The sequence below is a fragment of the Mytilus trossulus genome, chromosome 13, assembly GCF_036588685.1.
Source record: "Mytilus trossulus isolate FHL-02 chromosome 13, PNRI_Mtr1.1.1.hap1, whole genome shotgun sequence".
In the NCBI taxonomy this organism is placed as follows: domain Eukaryota; kingdom Metazoa; phylum Mollusca; class Bivalvia; order Mytilida; family Mytilidae; genus Mytilus; species Mytilus trossulus.
In genome coordinates, this window is record NC_086385.1 from 28,408,862 (window position 1) to 28,427,693 (window position 18,832).

The 18,832-nt window shown below is 32.6% G+C and overlaps 1 protein-coding gene across 1 annotated transcript; it reads left to right on the plus strand.

Moving 5' to 3' along the window:
* The first annotated feature begins 1,653 nt into the window (after positions 1–1,653).
* On the plus strand, positions 1,654–9,123 carry LOC134695117 (heat shock 70 kDa protein 12B-like). The gene is made up of 4 exons (XM_063556311.1): positions 1,654–1,989; positions 3,436–3,654; positions 3,897–4,035; positions 6,632–9,123. Exons 1-4 carry the CDS (start codon positions 1,654–1,656, stop codon positions 7,714–7,716), a joined length of 1,779 nt encoding a protein of 592 aa, XP_063412381.1. The 3' UTR covers positions 7,717–9,123.
* Positions 9,124–18,832: the final 9,709 nt, after the last annotated feature.

Genomic DNA, 18,832 nt, shown 5'->3' on the forward strand with positions numbered 1-18,832 from the left:
TTTGTACCCACGAAATCCAAAAAAAATATATTCAACGAATGGACAGCAGGACAAATAAAACAAAACATAAACTACAAAAGGCAAGACCAGAAGATTTCAAAAAAAATTAATTACAAACAAAAAGCAAAACACAATGGAAAACAAAACCTTGAACTAACACATACTAACGGCATTTCTTTTGCTCTCTAGCGCACATTAACACAATTAAGTAGAAATTACATCGATGTCGTCATAGATTAAAAAGAGTGTATGATAATAATCTTACTACCATGAGAACATACTCTATACAACGACATATGCATGTCAGTGTCATTTAAACTAAAATCAATATACAGGTATCTATATTTAGATTATTAAACAAATTATGTCCCCTTGGTACATAAGTATGTTTTTATACAAGGAAGACTAAAAAGGTCAGATATTTTGTCATTCATAATTTATTTTCCAAAAAAAGTACATAATTTCTTACAACCAAAGCATAATTTAATGAACATCATCGACGCTGTTTTAAGGGTAATTTATCTATAAAACATGTAATTAATAAAACTGTTATAAGATACGGTGCTGCCTTGAAACGAAACAAATAATTCCTGTCTATGTACGTACTATGTGGAGCACGTTTTATACCTCATATTCAAAATTTTCATTTTATTTTGAGTAAATATCTAAAATGACTACACAGTTTAAAACTGATTTCATAACGTCATAAAACGAATATTTAACTTTCATTTTCGATGAAAATATTAAGAACTGAACAACGCTACATTAAATTGATATGGCCAATACTAAAAATGAAACTTGAAGCATTTTAAATTAAACCTTGGATATAGACTTGACCTCTACAAAATATTAGTCAGTTCATGACGAAGTAACTGAAGATTATTTTTAGGGATAAAAACAAGAAAAGTTCGGTTAACCTTTATAATAGTATTGCTTCAATAATCTGAATTTAATCAAAGACAGTTAATGTACGTGTCAAAGTTAACAGAATTTTGAATATTCATTTTTGTTAATTTCTAAAACTTCTGTCTCAACGGAAGAAACATTTGGAATCATCAGTTAGGAATGTGTATGTCAATATCATATAAATATAAATGATCATAAATTAATTATTTATATATAAAAAAAAAATCATTGAAGTTGTATTACTCAGATGCGTAATTTAAAAAGATAAAAGATGAACAAAGACATTTCTTAATCTAGTGTTTCCTCAATAATCTGGTTGTTTGTTACAATGACAAAAGCAAACGAAATGCTGTTTGGATTTTTTAACAGTTGAATAAATAGGTTTTTAATACTAAAAAAGCATTAACTGAATATCATATTTGTATATGAAAGGTTTAAAAGTGTTAACCCTTAACGTTTTCAGTACGGTTCATGCTGCTAACTCTTAAGTTTTCTATTTTGTGTTTTGAGTACTCTTTCTTGTCTCTTTGGTCCTTTTCTTTTTTAAGCATCAACTTGCCAGTTCATTTTCAACTTATGACTTTGATTGTTCATCTGGTATATTTTGCCTTTCTTTTATTGTGAATTACCTCGTGCATGATGTGTTTGTCTAATTTGCATTGCAAAAAATTAAACTAGCCACAATTTATTAACCTGTTGAGACCCTTCTTATGTATTTAATATGTTATATGTTGTATATGTGAACAGATGGCATCAGCTTCATTATCAACCCTCCGAGCTGTAGGAAACTGGTTAGTTGTCACTGGTATTGACCTTGGAACAACATATTCTGGATATGCTTATTCTTTTCGATCCGATTTTGAAATGGATCCGCTAAAAATAACTTCTAATGATTGGTCTAAAGACGGTGTCCACAGACCAGAAGTAAAAGCACCAACTGTGATTTTATTAAACAAAGATCAATCGTTTAATTCATTTGGATATAGAGCACAGAAAATATATGGGGATCTTTTAGACGAACCAGAAGAAGCTTCTCAATACTATTTTATTCAAAACTTCAAAATGCAATTATATGATAAGATGGTAAGCACAACATAATACGTTGTATATTATTTTTGCTTCTTTGCTTGACAACAATTATGATGATTTGTTTATTTTTGTTGAAAAAATATACATATGTGTATGGCTAAAGCCAAACATGTATCGACATCAAGCTTACATTTAGAGTTTAAAGCCGAATATGTGGAGCGGATTTTCTTAAATGTTATTTTAAAAAGAAGATGTGGTATGATTGCCAATGAGACAACTGTCCACAAAAGACCAAAATGACGCAAACATTAACAACTATAGGTCACCGTACGGCCTTCAACAATGAGCAAAGCCCATACCGCATAGTCAGCTATAAAAGGCCCCGATAAGACAATGTAAAACAATTCAAACGAGCAAACTAACGGCTATACATATCTTATTCTTTGCTTATCGTTGGGCAACATAATCGTGTCATGTATGCCTTTTTAAAAGTATCTATCTAGCAGTATGAATAAAACATTGATAGCTTAAGAGAATAATTTGAAATGACCTCAAAATATTTAGTGGTTAAAAAGATCTTCACCTTATGTTAATAATGACTTCGTCCTTATGTATTCCTGGGACTGCAGTAGATGATAAGCGCAAATCATTTAAAATATTTAAACAATACAGTTATTTCTATAAAGCGTCTGTACAACAACAAAAAAATACTACACCCAATTTCAAGAAACAAATACAGTTGTTAAAACACAAACTAAGAACACATTCTGGAAAGACTCACTTGTTTTAAATTCATGCAGCATATGTGGAAGGATTCCACCAGTTAAACTTGTGCTTTCCCTTTCCCTTTTCTCTCAATGGAATGTCGTTAAACATAAACACACACCAGACAACAACCTGCAACTTTGGAATAATGACGTCTACTACCGGCCTATTGATATAAAACAGGATCAGTAATACTGTTTAGTAAAATTGAAAATGGAAATGGGGAACGTGTCAAAGAGACAACAGCTGAAGCCCATCAATGGGTTTTCAATGCAGCGAAAAAGACTAAAATGACAAGAGGCTCTTAACTTGGAAGAAGTACATTGCTGCTTTTATCTGTTACTTTTACTTTTTTCTTCAAATTTATAAGCTGAAAACAACAACCCATTTGTGTATGTGTTTTTTTAAGACACTCAAGAGACTCCGCAAGCCAAAACGGATTTTTTTTTATACAAATCAGAATGTATGGTATAGTTACCATTAATATAAATTGACATTACTGAAATTTACCTAATCACATCAGACGGCCTCAATCGATGAGTAAAACGCATACCTTATTAATACATTTATCAATTTTTACACGATATAACCGAATAAAGCGCGAAATCATTTTGATAAGAAATTTAGGCTCGCGTTTTCAATTATGTTTTGTTGCTACTGTTTTTGTTTCTAAACAATGATTTTTGGTTTATTATCTGTGCCTGTATGCAATTTTGTATTCTTTCTTTTACCAAGGACATAAGCTTAGAAATGACAATTGAAGATGTATGTGGAAAAAAGGTTCCAGCAATTACTGTTTTCACAGAGGCTATAAGATTTCTAAAGAATCACTGTCTTGGAGTATTTAATGAACGGGATTTGAAATTCACAATACACGACATCTTCTTCGTTATAACTGTACCGGCGATATGGACAGATGCAGCAAAGCAGTTCATGAGGGAAGCATCTGAAAGGGTAATCATTGTTTATCATTTTACTAATATGGGTTCAAGGGTTGTGGAGAATAACAATCTTTTTAATTAGGGCAATATTTCTGTTTTTGGTTCAACAGAATAACCATGGAATTAAAACGCATTTTCAATCGTGATATATTAATTAAATTAAGAGAAAAAACCGAGGATACCATTTGGTTTCTTTGTCAGTGAAGTCGTTGATGCCAATACTCTCACTTATAACAGGATTGTTTTTTCTTGAAGGCAGGAATTCACAGCTCCAAAATGATCTTGGCATATGAACCAGAGGCCGCCGCTTTATACTGTAGCCTACTTCCTGCAGATCAGGGCATCGCAAAGTTCTTTCAGGAAAACAGAAAAATAATGATAGTTGATTTAGGCGGTAGGTTGAACTATTTAACATTACAAGTGTTTCTATGGTGAGTTTATTTACAACCACTGGGTCGATGCCACTGCTGGTGGAGATTGATTTCCTCGAAGGTACCACAGGTCCAGTAGTCAGCTGACATATATTTATATTTATAAATTAACTGTTTACAAAATTTTGATTTTTTTGAAATACTAAGGCTTTTCTACCTCATGCATATATTACCTTAGCTCTATTTGGCAAAACCTTTAGGATTTTTCGTCCTCAATGCTCTTCAACTTCGTACTTTATTTGGCCTTTTTAACTTTTTTGCATTCGAGCGTCACTGGTGAGTCTTTTATAGACGAAACGCGCGTCTGGCGTATATATGAAATTTAGTCCTGGTATCTATGATGAGTTTATTCTCACAACATTTTATTATGTGTTACTTGCATATGATTATTATAAATGACGAATTGTGTTTCTTATAGACAATATAATCAACAGTGAAGACCTGTTGGTGACCTTCTGATGTTAATTTTTCTATGGTCGGGTTGTTGTCTCTTTCACACATTCCCCATTTCCATTCTCAATTTTAGCAGTATACCGCTGTTTAGTAATTAATAAATCGATTGAGAACAAAATATCTGCGTTTCAAACTAAAACTGAGGGAAACACATCAAATATAAGAGGAGAACTACGACACAACAGAAATACAACACACACTGTTTTGGTGTGGGTAACCATTAAAAATGACTGGAACGTTGACGACATTTGGATAAAACCAGATGATGACCTGGTTATTGGCATTGGTAAATACATATCTGCAAGTTCCTAAACATACAATAACTGTATTGTCTTTTTATATATATAATATGAATATATAAATATTGACACCGAATGTTTGTGGCACAACATCCTGTCCACAAGTTAACAAAAAAAAAAAAATTCTGTGACGTATTAAATTTATATTAAGATCCATTTTGTTACATCTTGTGATCAATTTTATTTGGCAATCGCCAATGGCAGTCAGCAGGGTTAAAGAACATCAGTTGTTCGACCTGTTAGTCAAATGCGTTTTGTTTAAATATACTTTTTCACTCTTTTGGTCTTTTGGAAAATGTTGTTTGTGCTGATTTTAGACCCTTCTACAACGAAATTTGTTTGACATGCACACGTATAAAAAATGCGGTTTTTATCCAACGCAGTCATAGGTTTGAACGTAGTTTTCAATTTAGACTCGTTTATATTTTTTGTTTGGGCATGTATCATATTTTCCCTCCGGTTTATATGATCCGTTCATCCTATATATTGACTCTTAAAATTCAAGAGTTAATCTAAAAATGAGGGTACTTTTTATATGGCCTTCCAAATACCGTTTCGATCCCTAACATCACTGAAGAGACATTTATTGTCGAAATCCGGATATGGTGTACTAAAGAAATATTGACACCGAACGTTTGTGGCACAACATCCTGTCCACAAGTTAACATTTTTTTTTCTTTCTGTGACGTATTAAATCTATATTTAGATCCATTTTGTTACATCTTGTGATCAATTTTATTTAGCAATCGCCAATGGCAGTCAGCAGGGTTAAAGAACATCAGTTGTTCGACCTGTTAGTCAAATGCGTTTTGTTTAAATATACTTTTTCACTCTTTTGGTCTTTTGGAAAATGTTGTTTGTGCTGTTTTTAGACCCTTCTACAACGAAATTTGTTTGACATGCACACGTATAAAAATTGCGGTTTTTATCCAACGCAGTCATAGGTTTGAACGTAGTTTTCAATTTAGACTCGTTAATATATAAATCTACGACAACACCGCCTATCATTGTGCAGAGACCTACACCCCTCCCCCCTCTAACTCTAGCTTATAAAAATTAGCCCTCGTTTCGGGAGGTGTCACCTTGTCGTAGGAATTAAACAAGGATCTCTGATACAATAACGAAGTTTTCTTTTTAGTGTACAGAGATAATCATCTACTCATCTCTTCAGTATAATTACAGGATGCTAATCTATTTTCAGAAGCATACAATCACTTTAGATTAATATGTATATCTCTGCCTATGAGTAGTGACAACTTTGTCCATCGGATTTCTTATTATTATATATATAGTATATTTGATACTATAATAAGCTCGTACACCAATTGTATAACGTTTAAATACATGTTAGGCGATTTACAATATTAATAAGCAATGTTTCAACGATATATGAATTTATTAGCAATAACAACATTTTCCCTAAGATCTTACTGCCTAATATTTTCAATATCATGGACAGGACTTAATACTCGAAAATATGACGCAATGACGTAATTTATCAGTGCATTAACGTCACATGTTCTTGTTCAAACCTTTCAATTTATCAATAAAATGCATGCGACTTCATTCGTACAACTGTTTGTACGCGTAACAGTACTTATTATTCTATTTTAATTCATATTCTTTACAAAAAGCAAAACGTAGAGGTAAGACAAAGATATTTTAATACTGACTTTATCATCTCGAATATCAGCTTGCCCTAGTGGGTTCGCTTGCTATTCTTGCTAATGAAGTCGGTATAAAAACATGCCAATAATTCTATATTTATTCTGTTTTGCATGAATCTGAGATTTGTCTTACTTTACAGGAGGTACTGTGGATATAACGGTTGTCAAGGTTATAAAGAAAATTGATAAACTAACGTATTTTGAGCATGTCCACAAAGTTGAAGGTGGCGCATGGGGCGGTTATCACGTCAACACACAATACGAACGCTTTCTTGAAGATTTATTTGGAAAAGAAATCATGGAGGAATTTAAGAGATCGAATATGTCAAATTTTATTGAAATGATGAATGACTTCGAGAGTGAAAAAAAAACTCTGTCTGACGAACAAAAAAAAGTTGGAGTCAAAATAAGTGGAGAACTTAGAAGTCAATATCACTTAAAACATGGTAAAGATATAAAGAAAACACTTGAAGAAATGTTTAATGGTCAAGTTAAGGTTATTGGCGACAAGTTGAAGTTTGATGCTGACATTTTTAGATCGTTTTTTAATGAATGTATACAACATATTGTCAATCTGATCGGTAAAACGTGTGGTTGTAAGGGTTGTGAATATCCGTCTGCCATGATTTTGGTCGGCGGATTTTCTGATTCAAATGTTGTCCGTAAAGCCATAAAGGATGCGTTTCCAGCTATCAAAACAATAGTGTCTCCAGTTGGAGCGGTCTTGTCAGTCCTGAAAGGCTCTGTTGTTTTTGGACACGAACCAACCATTGTTACCGGCCGGGTGTGTTGCAAAACAATAGGCGTAGCTCTTCACAGGCCATATAATCCGGCAATACACGTGCAAGATAAAACATTCAAACTTGGTGGTAAAATACGCGTTGATGACTGTTTTGAAAAGATGTTTACCGTAAATGAAGTTGTACACCTTGGTCAGATGAAAACAATAGAGGTGCATGATTTACTTACTGATTCACAAGTTCAAAGTCGAAGAAAGCAACCCAAATCCATTGAAGTATATGCAACAAAATCAGATGACCCTAAATACATAACAGATCCAGGGTGCGTACTTTTGGGCAGAATCACTGTAAATCCGCCTGGGGGTAAATGGCCTGAAGTTGTTGAAGGTTATATAGAAATGAAACCAGGTGGAACGGAGATCACTGTTATATATCGTGACAAACATACTGGTCTTATAACCGAGGGTCAAATTGATTTTATTTGATTAATCATTATACAAACTGAGATAAATACCGATTCGATAATACATTACAATTATACGTGTTTTAATGAAACTTGCCGACATCTTTCCTTTCATTATTCTTTTTATTCTCAAAATGAGTTTTTATTTTAGCAAATAAAGAAAATAATCGGAATCAAAATGTTTAACATTAAAGAGATATATGAACGGATTTTCTGAATTTTCCACCATTTGGACTTCGCAAGTATTTAAAAACGAAGAACGTATAAGAACTGAAAATATGGTAGAAATATGACAAAAATGAACACACCAAGTAGAGCCTGTACCATTTAAGGTCAACTTTGTTTGGAAGAACGTACTACGTAATTTGGTGAAATTTAAAAAATGTAGACATTGAAAATTGATACTATTAGCGAAACGAACGTTACTTTATGTATAGAGGAAGCTTACATATACATGTACCACCATTTTCTTGGAGTGTAGATTTTTTTGTATGTTTGGAAGGCAAATGCATAATCGAAACTGACGAGACTTAATAAAAAATTTAAAAAAGGATATTTCATGTCGACAGTTCTAGGACAGAGATACCAAACTAAATATCAGCAGTAGCATCAATTATACTACCAACTATAGCGGATTTTTTTAGAGTTTCTGTTAGATTTATTTATATTTGTGTTTGAATTTTGTGTCAGTAGTGATATATGTATACACACATTTTGATACTGAATCCTTGATATTTGTCACATTTACTTGTTACATGTATTTTAGTATAAGAAGTGATACAATTGTCAATGATACAACTCAACACAAAAGACCACATCGCAAAGAAGTAAAAAATGATAGCTTACAATATGATCTTCAACAATGGGCAAAATCCATACAGCATAATTTGCTACACAAAACTTCGAAATTACAAAAGTATATCAGGTAAAACGTGGCATAGAAACATTCAACACAACAACAAAAAAGTCACTTAGAGTAGATAGGAGGATACTCATAGTTCATGACAACTAATTTAAAATTAACACCAACTAACACACCGTCTGTTTGGGTTGCCAAATTTTGTTAATATATGTCACGGAATTATAAACAACAGTCAAACCAGGTGGAGTTATAGCAAGCTAACAAAACGTGTTTTTAAGCCATCATTATCTCAAGACAATACGTGTACAAAAACCAAATTTTGACGGTGGTTATTCTGTTAATCGAAGCGTTTGATTTTGTCGGTTATATGATATTTTTGTAAACTCATCCAATATATCAGGAATATAATTTGGTACGTACGCCAGACTCGCGTTGTATATACTCATCTCCTTTTTTCGATTGATGTTAAGTAATAAGACATTTTACTGAAGCCGCAAAAGAAAATTCTACATTTTCATACTTGCGTGTTTATTTTAAACTCCAAAATATTATAACCCAAACATGAAAATAGATTTATTAAACCCTACTTTCTGTTTCTGATTAACTTATTAAGATGAATTGTTTTATTAATATTTTTTGTATCCTAGTTAAGATAATACATATCAGCTTTGTGCAATATAGTATTCTTTTTGTTGAATTACGTGATTGAATCTTTTAAAATCAAAACAAAATAAGCGTTTGCAAATTTGAAGTTAATATGCAATTTTCAGCACAATTTAGATAAAGGTAAAGTTTTAACATGAAATGACTTTAACTATATTTAAACTAAAGATAACATTTCTATGAATAGTTGAAGTCTCAGATATTTACATTTATCCTGCAATTGGGTGTTTTACTATACAGATACAGCCCTACAGATATCGCTATGCTGTATCTGTATACTATACAGATAACGCTTTAAGCTCCGCCTGCTGCCGGACAACTTTTGTGTACTGCATTGTATGAACTTTCGTTCGTGACCTCAGAATGTGTATTGCAACCACATTCCAATGACGTATCGGTTTGACCTTTGTGTGAACTATGTATTTACGTTCTGTTTATGTTTTCAATCGTTTCTTTAGAGCATTATTAAATAAAAATGAAATATTTGTGTCTTCCATTATTATAATTATTATATTTAAAATCTCAAAAATGCATTATTGTCGTCTGTTTCAATTTTGCTTTCGAAAATGGAGGAGGTTCCAAATTTTCGCCTTGAGGGTCCGTGGTCTGATTTGGATGATATGAATGAAATTGAGGGTGAAATCTATGATGATGAGTTAGCAGAGGCTTTGCTCAACATAATACAACCTGTTAATGACACAGAAATAACAGTGAACACAATTTCTGCACCCACCACAGAAAATATTGCTGTGACATTGGCACCAAACAACAATGAAATGTCTGAATTACAAAATGTACAAAACACAGAAACTCAGAATGAGATAGCCAGTGACCAAACATCAAATGTCCAAGCTACTAACCCACACTTCAATCAGTCTTTTATTGAAATGGATGAAAGTTATGTCAGGAATTTCATAGATGGCCAGCAAAATAAAAACACATTGAAGAAAACTGCCTGTGACTTGGGTTTGGTTACAGGATTCCTTAAACTAATCAAAGAAGACCGAGAACTTCACCAAATTCCAACCGCAGAATTTGATGTTGTGCTGGCAAATTTCCTATTAACAGTCCGAAAAAAGAATGGTAATGAATATGAGCCGTCATCACTGAGAGGTATGGTTGGCAGCATTGACAGAACTCTTAAATATCATAAATATGGACACACAATAATTACAGAAGACCATAATGATACCACATTCAACCTAACTAGGAATGCATTAAAAGCTAAACAAAAAGCATTGAAAAAGGAAGGAAAAGGAAATAAACCACAGCGTGCAGATCCATTAACTGACGATGAGATAAATCTACTATTTGAGAAAAGTCTTCTTGGAAGTTCCAACCCACACGCATTAATGAATATCATATGGCTTAACAATTCAATTCATTTTGGATTAAGAGGAGTCACAGAGCATTATACACTCAGGTGAGCCTTTAAAAACAAGCCAAAAAAAAATATAAAAGTGATTATATTGTATTTTTATCAATCTTTATATACATGTATTTTAAAAATGTAAACATCAAATTGATCAATATCAAAAGTGTTGCCAACAAATTCTGCATACTAAACAACTTGTGTGCTGCATCAATAATATTCTGCTTACATTTCACTTAAATTTCATGTGTAATATACATATATTTACATCCTCTATAACAACCCATAATGCACTGTTCTGTTCATTTGAAATACATTTCACCACATTCATGTTCTTCGGAATATCATTCGCATGCTATATATTAAAATGTATCTTATTAGATCCAAAGATAGACATATTTCAAACTGAGCATTCACATTATATTCCGTTGCTTTTTTAACAGACACAAAACACATATTTGAATCGAATAATGCATTGAGATTTCCAAACACACATTTTCCTTCATCTTCATATTCGTTCCCATCATGGCATGACGCTGAAAACTCTTGTCTGACTGTCACGGAATTTATCAGGATACGCCAATCAGTACCAACCTGCAAAACAAAGATTTCATATTATTTCAATACATTGTTATGTCTGTGTACATGAATAGTATTCCATGAAATAAAACTGTTGTTTTTTTTCAGATGGGGGATATAACTGAACACACTTCATCTAATGGGACAAGATATTTACAGTTAAACGAAAGACAAACTAAAACGCGTACAGGGGATAATATTGCAGATGTTCGTGAAGTTGCTCCAAAAATGTATGAATATCCGGGGGACAGAAATCCTCTAGCTTTTTATGATCTGGATGCATCAAAGCGACCATCAGAATATAGCGCACCAGATAGTTCCTTTTACATTGCACCCAGGACAATTCCGTTAGATGATAAAAGATCAGACAAATGGTACATCAAACAGAAAATTGGGGAAAGAAAACTGTCTAATATAATGAAAATAATGAAAGAGAAGGGTGATTTGGACAAGGACAAAAGACTGACAAACCATATAGCAAGAAAATAGTTGGTGCAGAAGTTGCGCAAAAATGACATACAAAATACAGATATCATGCAGATTTCTGGCCACAAAAGTGTTACTTCGGTTAACAATTACAGCTCAATGGATGAAGATAAACATAGAAAAATTTCAAACATTTTGAGCAACCCAACTGAAAATGTACCAAATGTAGCTGACCGAGCCTGTCCATTCTACTACCAGTTCTACTGTCTCTATCTTACCTGAATTACATGTTCCGTCTCTAAATGTTCCGCTGTCAGATCCACAACCAACGTTCAGTTCACAGACAAACATGAATAGCCGGGTAAACTCCATCTTTTATGGCGCAAATCTTCAAGTTCAAAACTTAAATGTGTACATATGTGACACACAAAAAATCAATCATGCAGCAACGATCGATGATCAGTGAAGGTCACGGAGTGTGAAGCGTAGGACAAACTATACGTTATTGTCTCAAATTAGACACTGTTTTATTATTATATTTTACTGTTGAATTTTGCTTTTATGTTATAATAAATAATTATTATCTTTGAGCGATGTATTTTTCTTGACAATGCGAGATTCTTTTAGCGTACCATTGTGTGATTTATCTAATATTACTACGCTTTGGGGCCCCAAAAAGGTAAAATAAACAAAAAACAATGCATTTAAAATCGAAAATAAATACAACAAATGTGAGTTTTTCATACTTTGAAAGCAAAAAAAATAGAAATTAATTGCAGGAGAAAGACAATAACTGTTTAGTGTCTTTAAATATCAGCTGTATTTGTACTCGGCTCGAAACAGGTGTAATAGCTCGCTAAAAGCTCGCATACATGCACCTTGTTTCCTAGCCTCGTACAAATACAGCTGATATTTAAAGACACTAAACAGTTATTGTCTATATACTGTGGATTCATTAAATACGTGGGTAACTATTTATTTTGGATTACCGAAACGTTGCCTTTTTGGTACCGGTGCTATGCGATTTCATGTTTTTTTTTTGTCATATTCTACATTCAAACTGATAGTAAAGGTAATTGTTTTAACATTAAAATTCGTTGCTCCCCTGTTACAACGAAACCTCAAAAATATGTAACCAACGAATAATTATAAATTAACAGTATAGACATTTTGCTCTGAACAAAATTTCTTATTCTAGCGACTTGTATTTTTGAAAACTACCATCGCATAATTATTGTTATCATGTAAAAAATACCTTTCATTTTTCTTACCGACAGGTGAAAACAAATTTATAAATTATTAATATTTCATTTAAAGGTTTGTCAGATAGACTTGAACAACAACCATAATTTGGAAAATGACATTAATTGCGACAACATTTGAATCATTTATCAATTTATTGAGGTTAAAGTTTTATAGAAAGTATTTAGATAGTTAAGTGTTTTTGTTCGGATCATACATCAATAAATAGGATAATGGTAAAATAACGGATATATTTTAGATATTTTCCCCCTTGAAAAGGGTGTCCATCGAGAGGATCCCCTGTCTCCTCGTCTACTTATTCTAGTACGTGAATTTCTCAGTGGCTATTGAACATTACCTTTGTGTTGTTGATGTTACGATTAATATACTCTCTGGATTTTTATTGTACCAATATGCCGACGATTCGGAAAACATCCACCACAAATACTGTTGTCATTTACAGCTTACTAAAAAGTTTGATTCTAAAAACAAATACATTTATAGGTGGATGAATAAGAGAGTTGATTCCGTTAGAACTAACATTTGTACACGTGTATACCGTTCGTTTTTCCGTTTAAATTGTTTTACACTAGTCTAGTAATTTTTGGGCCCTGTATAGCTTGTTGTTCGGTGTGAGCAAAGGCTCCGTGTTGAAGGCCGTACTTTGACCTATAATGGTTTTCTTTTATAAATTGATATTTGAATGGAGAGTTGTCTCATTGGCACTCCCAACACATTTTCCTATATCTATATAAATATATTTATTTAGAAGATCCCATCACATTATACTCGTCTTGTCATATTTCTGAACTTTCAACAGTAGGATCTTTAACCAAAATTTAAAATAAACGCGGAACTATATACATATATGATCAACAAAAAGTATAACCATGAGAGCCAAACATATATTATACACCTAAGCATGAACTAACAGTACATAACTAAACATGAAAAAGGCGTCCATGATCCAGTGTTAAGAAAATAAAGCTTTAATTTCTGTTCTGTGCATTCGACGCGTTGTTTTAAATTGAAATCATTAGATAACAGTCATTTCATTAGTTAACTACCGACATTTATTTATGTATGTTGTTAAGTAATGACATCATCTTTATATACCGTTATATATCAGCCAATACAAACAAGTAAAGCCAATACATGAAAAAAGTAACGTTTGATTTGGTGTGTTTGAAGCGCCTTTCTACATTTAGTTTTACTAGAAGACACTCGCGAAAATCGAGGATACTTAAAGCGTGGTTGCAAGTATATACACTGTTGAAGGATAATCTTTTTAAAAAGATTTGATGACTGGAGCATTTAAAGACCAAACAGCCTATTCATTTCTAACAATGATTTTTCCTTAAAATTTAGCGTGAAGGTATTTCATGATTTGAGGAACAAAATATGATGAATAAAATTGGGGGTCACCGACTTAGTTTTGTCACTATAGCAACCTCAGTTTCCTGTTCTCCCGAATATTAACATAATATTTGCTTGTTATCTAAACTCTAAAAAAAATGCTTTATATCAAACCTAAAGCATAATTCTTGTTTCAAGTTAAACAGTAGATTTGTATCTTTCAAATACAGGTTCAAGAGTTTAATGCTCATATTGATTTGATCTTTAAAAATGTGATTTATTTCATTCCCGCCAAAAATTAAACGTAAAACTGAAAAACGTTTCCAGTATTAAAAAATATCTACCAGTGATTTCTTCATAAAATTTTAAAGAAGGAAACGGCCATATGTACTCTTCAAAATAAAGCAAAAAAAGTGTATGTCACCGACCTTTCAAAAAAGTTATCAGTAATTTTCATGTTTTTTTCTCGTTCGTTTTCAAGAACAGAGTGGTCTTTCTTCAGAACATTGTATCTGACGTCATAGTACTGGCGCACTATTTGAAAAAAGAAATTGCAAATTGGACGTTTGAAACCCACATTTAAATTTCCAAGAGTAACAACTATATTCAACTAATTGTCAGGTAATACTAGAGATTAAGCATGTATCAGTTTCAGATCTTTATGATGTTGCCGCACAATATATGAACCTTCAGAAACACCATCCGTCGGAATGGAAAATTGTTTGAAATAACCCTTCACGCCGCCTTTTTTATTGAAAGTCCCACATATAGGCCGGTGACCATAGTCGGATTTATAAAATCTTAATCGTCAAAAATGGTACACGGCTATATCATATATCATTGGATTCGGAAATATGTGTACTTTGAGATTCTTCTGGTCGTCAAATGAAATTATGGTGCAGTTTTGCAGAAATCTTGATCAAAGGTCATATGTTGTTTTCAAGAAAAAATAAAATTGAATATCTAACTCCAATTTAAATACCCTTTTTACAGTAGAATGATTGAAACTTAAATTTAATTTCTTTTTTATTCATTTTTTCATCCAAAAAGTGGAAATCCATCATTATATGAGATTTCCGAACACACGTATGCAGCTGTACAAAAAGGGGAGTAGTTATCAGTTTTACATGATGTATGTTTTTCAAATAATAAGAACAACGTCTGTCAAAACAAAATTTATAGAAATTTATGAAAAAATATGTATTTATTCATATAACCATCTAATATACATCAATGAAATTGAAAACTTATTTTTTTGCCATATACGTTGAACTCGGTTCATGCAAAACACAAATTATTTCAAAACATACTTATAGCTGAGTTTTGACAATGTCATGACGATTTCTATGAATTAAATTTGTATCAATAGGAAAATAAATCATTTTAAGATAAACTTATAACTTTGAAAAGGTATATTTTATGAAAGAATATCCTTTTATTCGTTTGAAAATAAAGAACGTTTCGGTTATTCAATTCCCAAACTAAGTGACGCAAGATCATATTTTTTGTATGCGGGATATATGGACATAGCACTAAATATATCTAACTTTAATCAGTATTTCAGATCTCAAATGACTTTTGTAATGTGGGGACGTTATTACGACGTTCTGACCATTGGCTGGAATACGTATGTTCGCAAGTGGAATTTTGGCAAATCTCGAATGTCAGTATTGGTCCGTAGTGTTTAAAGAACACGACAAAATTCTTAAGTCACGAATCCTATAATGATATTGCGAATATCAATGTTAAACTTCGGACATTTAACGTGTTGTACCTTGCAATAGAGTGGTGGTCAAATAATTGTGTACCACATATAGCGAGCCTTTATCCATCACCATTGGACATCATCGTCATTGCTAAATATACTCTGCCCATGTCAATCTATTTTATGGGGGACAAAAAACAACTGAAACATCAGTGCACCTCTATGAAAAATGTCAAAAGAACCCTGTATTGAAAGAAACGTCTTGTCCTGCTGCTTGAAACTCCAAATATCTCTAAACAAAAGCCAAGAAAAAAAACGATCTGTAATCCGCATCGACAGTATACACTAGCCTTGATCACATGACTGTAGTTTGTGCAATGTTTCCGATTGTCGTGGTCGTTATGCTCTACATTCTGGTCTGTATAAGTGATTTGATATCTGAACTAGGGATAGCATTTATATCACACTGCAGATGGTAAAAAAAACTTTCTTCTGTGAATGATCTTGTAATTTAGAATACAACAGTTTGACTCCCAGTAAAGGTTCATAGTGGCTATATGACAAATAATCATTAAACAGCCTTTACTTAAATAATCTGTTTTAGAGAACGAAATTCCTCGTCTTAGTTGTAGTTTTCTTTACAATAGATGCAAGCATATGAAAGAGAGAAAAAAGATACCAAAGGGACATTAAAAGTCATAAGTCGAAATAATAAGCTGACAACGCCATGGCCAAAAAATGGAGAAAAAACCCACATACAAACAATAATACACATAGCACAACCTTTGATAGCCGTGACTTACATTTCTTGCCTTGAGCCGGCTGCCATTTGTCTGTATGTCTAAAAGAAACACAGGCAACAGTACGTATGTTACCGATGGTTATGTTTAAAACAAAGCTAGAAGAATTCCAGGAAAAACAAATATTAGTTCAGTTTGGTTGTGTCAACAAGATGTTACCCGTGTCAGTCGAATCAAAAGTATCATTATATTACAAACAGGAATGGAACACAAATTCACTGAATTGCAAATGTTCAGATCTGATCTGACACTTAGTATCTAAAAATTCTGAACCGCAAAAAGACGTGCTAGTGAGTTGGGCCACGACAGAGCTTAAATGTATCATTATTCGTGATACGGTAATATAAAAACCTATTTTGTGTCTATCTCAGTCGCAACTTCTTCATAATTAGGTGCATGACACCTAAATGAAATTTCCACGTTCGACACTCAGGTGTTACAATTGAAAAAGAATCTTCTTAACTTTCCGGGGGCACACGAGATAACCTTGTTTTCAGTATGTTTCGTGTTAATCTTTGGTGGTCTGTGTAGAGTTTTCAGAATTTTGTTTGTCGTTTACGTCGTTTTCCTAATTTTACTATGCCGTTTTGATATTATCGTCTGTTTGAATATCCCTTAAAATTCTGCGGCCTGTTTTAAGTAGTCAGGGGTACACTCCTGTCCAAGAAAACTGTATTGACTCAACAAGCACCAGCATATGGTATCATTTGAGATATGTGCACATTATACGATGGCGCAGAGGAGTGTAGTACATTGAGACCTAGCGACGGGGAATTGACATTTGGAAAGTTAAAATCGCCCTCCAGAGTTTGTCATAGATTTGTGTTTGTAGTCGTCAATCCGTCTCAATATCAAAGAAAAAGGCCAAGATATATGAAGCGAACATTCTTATTTATGAATAGTAGCCTTTATCACAAGCTAACTGGGAAATGTAAGTACAATGACTGACTAAAATGTAGGAAAAAAACTATTAAAGCAAAAAGGTTAACTTTAGGTCTTTAAAAGGTTCTGCATTTCAAATTGCAGTGCGAACTGTAGACATCACTATGTCGTGTAGACTTATGCACCATTCGTATCCATTTTTATTATAAACAATTTTTTTCAAGCGAATAGAATGAACCCGATGATAGATGATGATGTACATCTATGAATTTAAGTCACAATTATATGCGCAATCTTGTGTATATTTTATCATTACACCAATCAACTGTACGCTTGTAAAAATAAATCAATTATTCTACTTTTGCATTTAATAAAATTACACTATTTAAGGTATTAAAATGAATGTATGCTTCTTTGAAATGATAACGCAAAGTTTTAACGGACTTTCTAGTTTTGTTATATTTTTTGGGATTTTGTCGGATCCCTATTGTTTAAATAAACCATTGAAAAACTTATTTCGCCTTTTTACATCAATAAAATCAAAATAACACAACCTTAAAAAAGAATTTCGTACACCAAAATAATTCAACGAAATAATAAAACATCAACAAAAACAAGTAATATCAAGTCCAAATATTACAGGAAAACTATGTCCCAGCCCAATCATGGACGGGACCCAACGATCCGGAATATTTTTAAGTAAATGATTGATGAGAAGAGATTTTTGAAATTAAAAAAAATATCGTTTTAAACAATATGACCTCATAAAAACAAGTGTACATAAAAAGAAAAATTGTAGTTTTATTACTTTATAGTAGATACGATATAATCCATTTATCAGCGCTTTGTTGTATGATGTTGGAATCAGGTAAAACACAAAATTTCCCCGTTAACAGTAGTTTTTACCTTCGTTATTTGTCATCAAAAGGCTTTGAGGATTACCCTTTTTGCCTAATGCATAGAACATTATGTTTCACGTTTAAATAAAACAAAAAAGAAAGATATTTGATGGCAGCTTTTGAATAAAAAACCAAACTGCATGCCACTTATGATCTGCATTTGATGTCAAATTTGCTGACTAAAAGCTGAAATAAAAAAAACTGCACCATACGACTTTTTGACGACCAATCTTAAATTCAAGTAAAATCATTTTTCTAGGACTGTGCCAACTTTTAGCCGTGTACCATGAAGTGAAATTAAACTCCTTTATTAATCGACTTTTTCCTATTCTGTCACTGCACTAATAAGCAG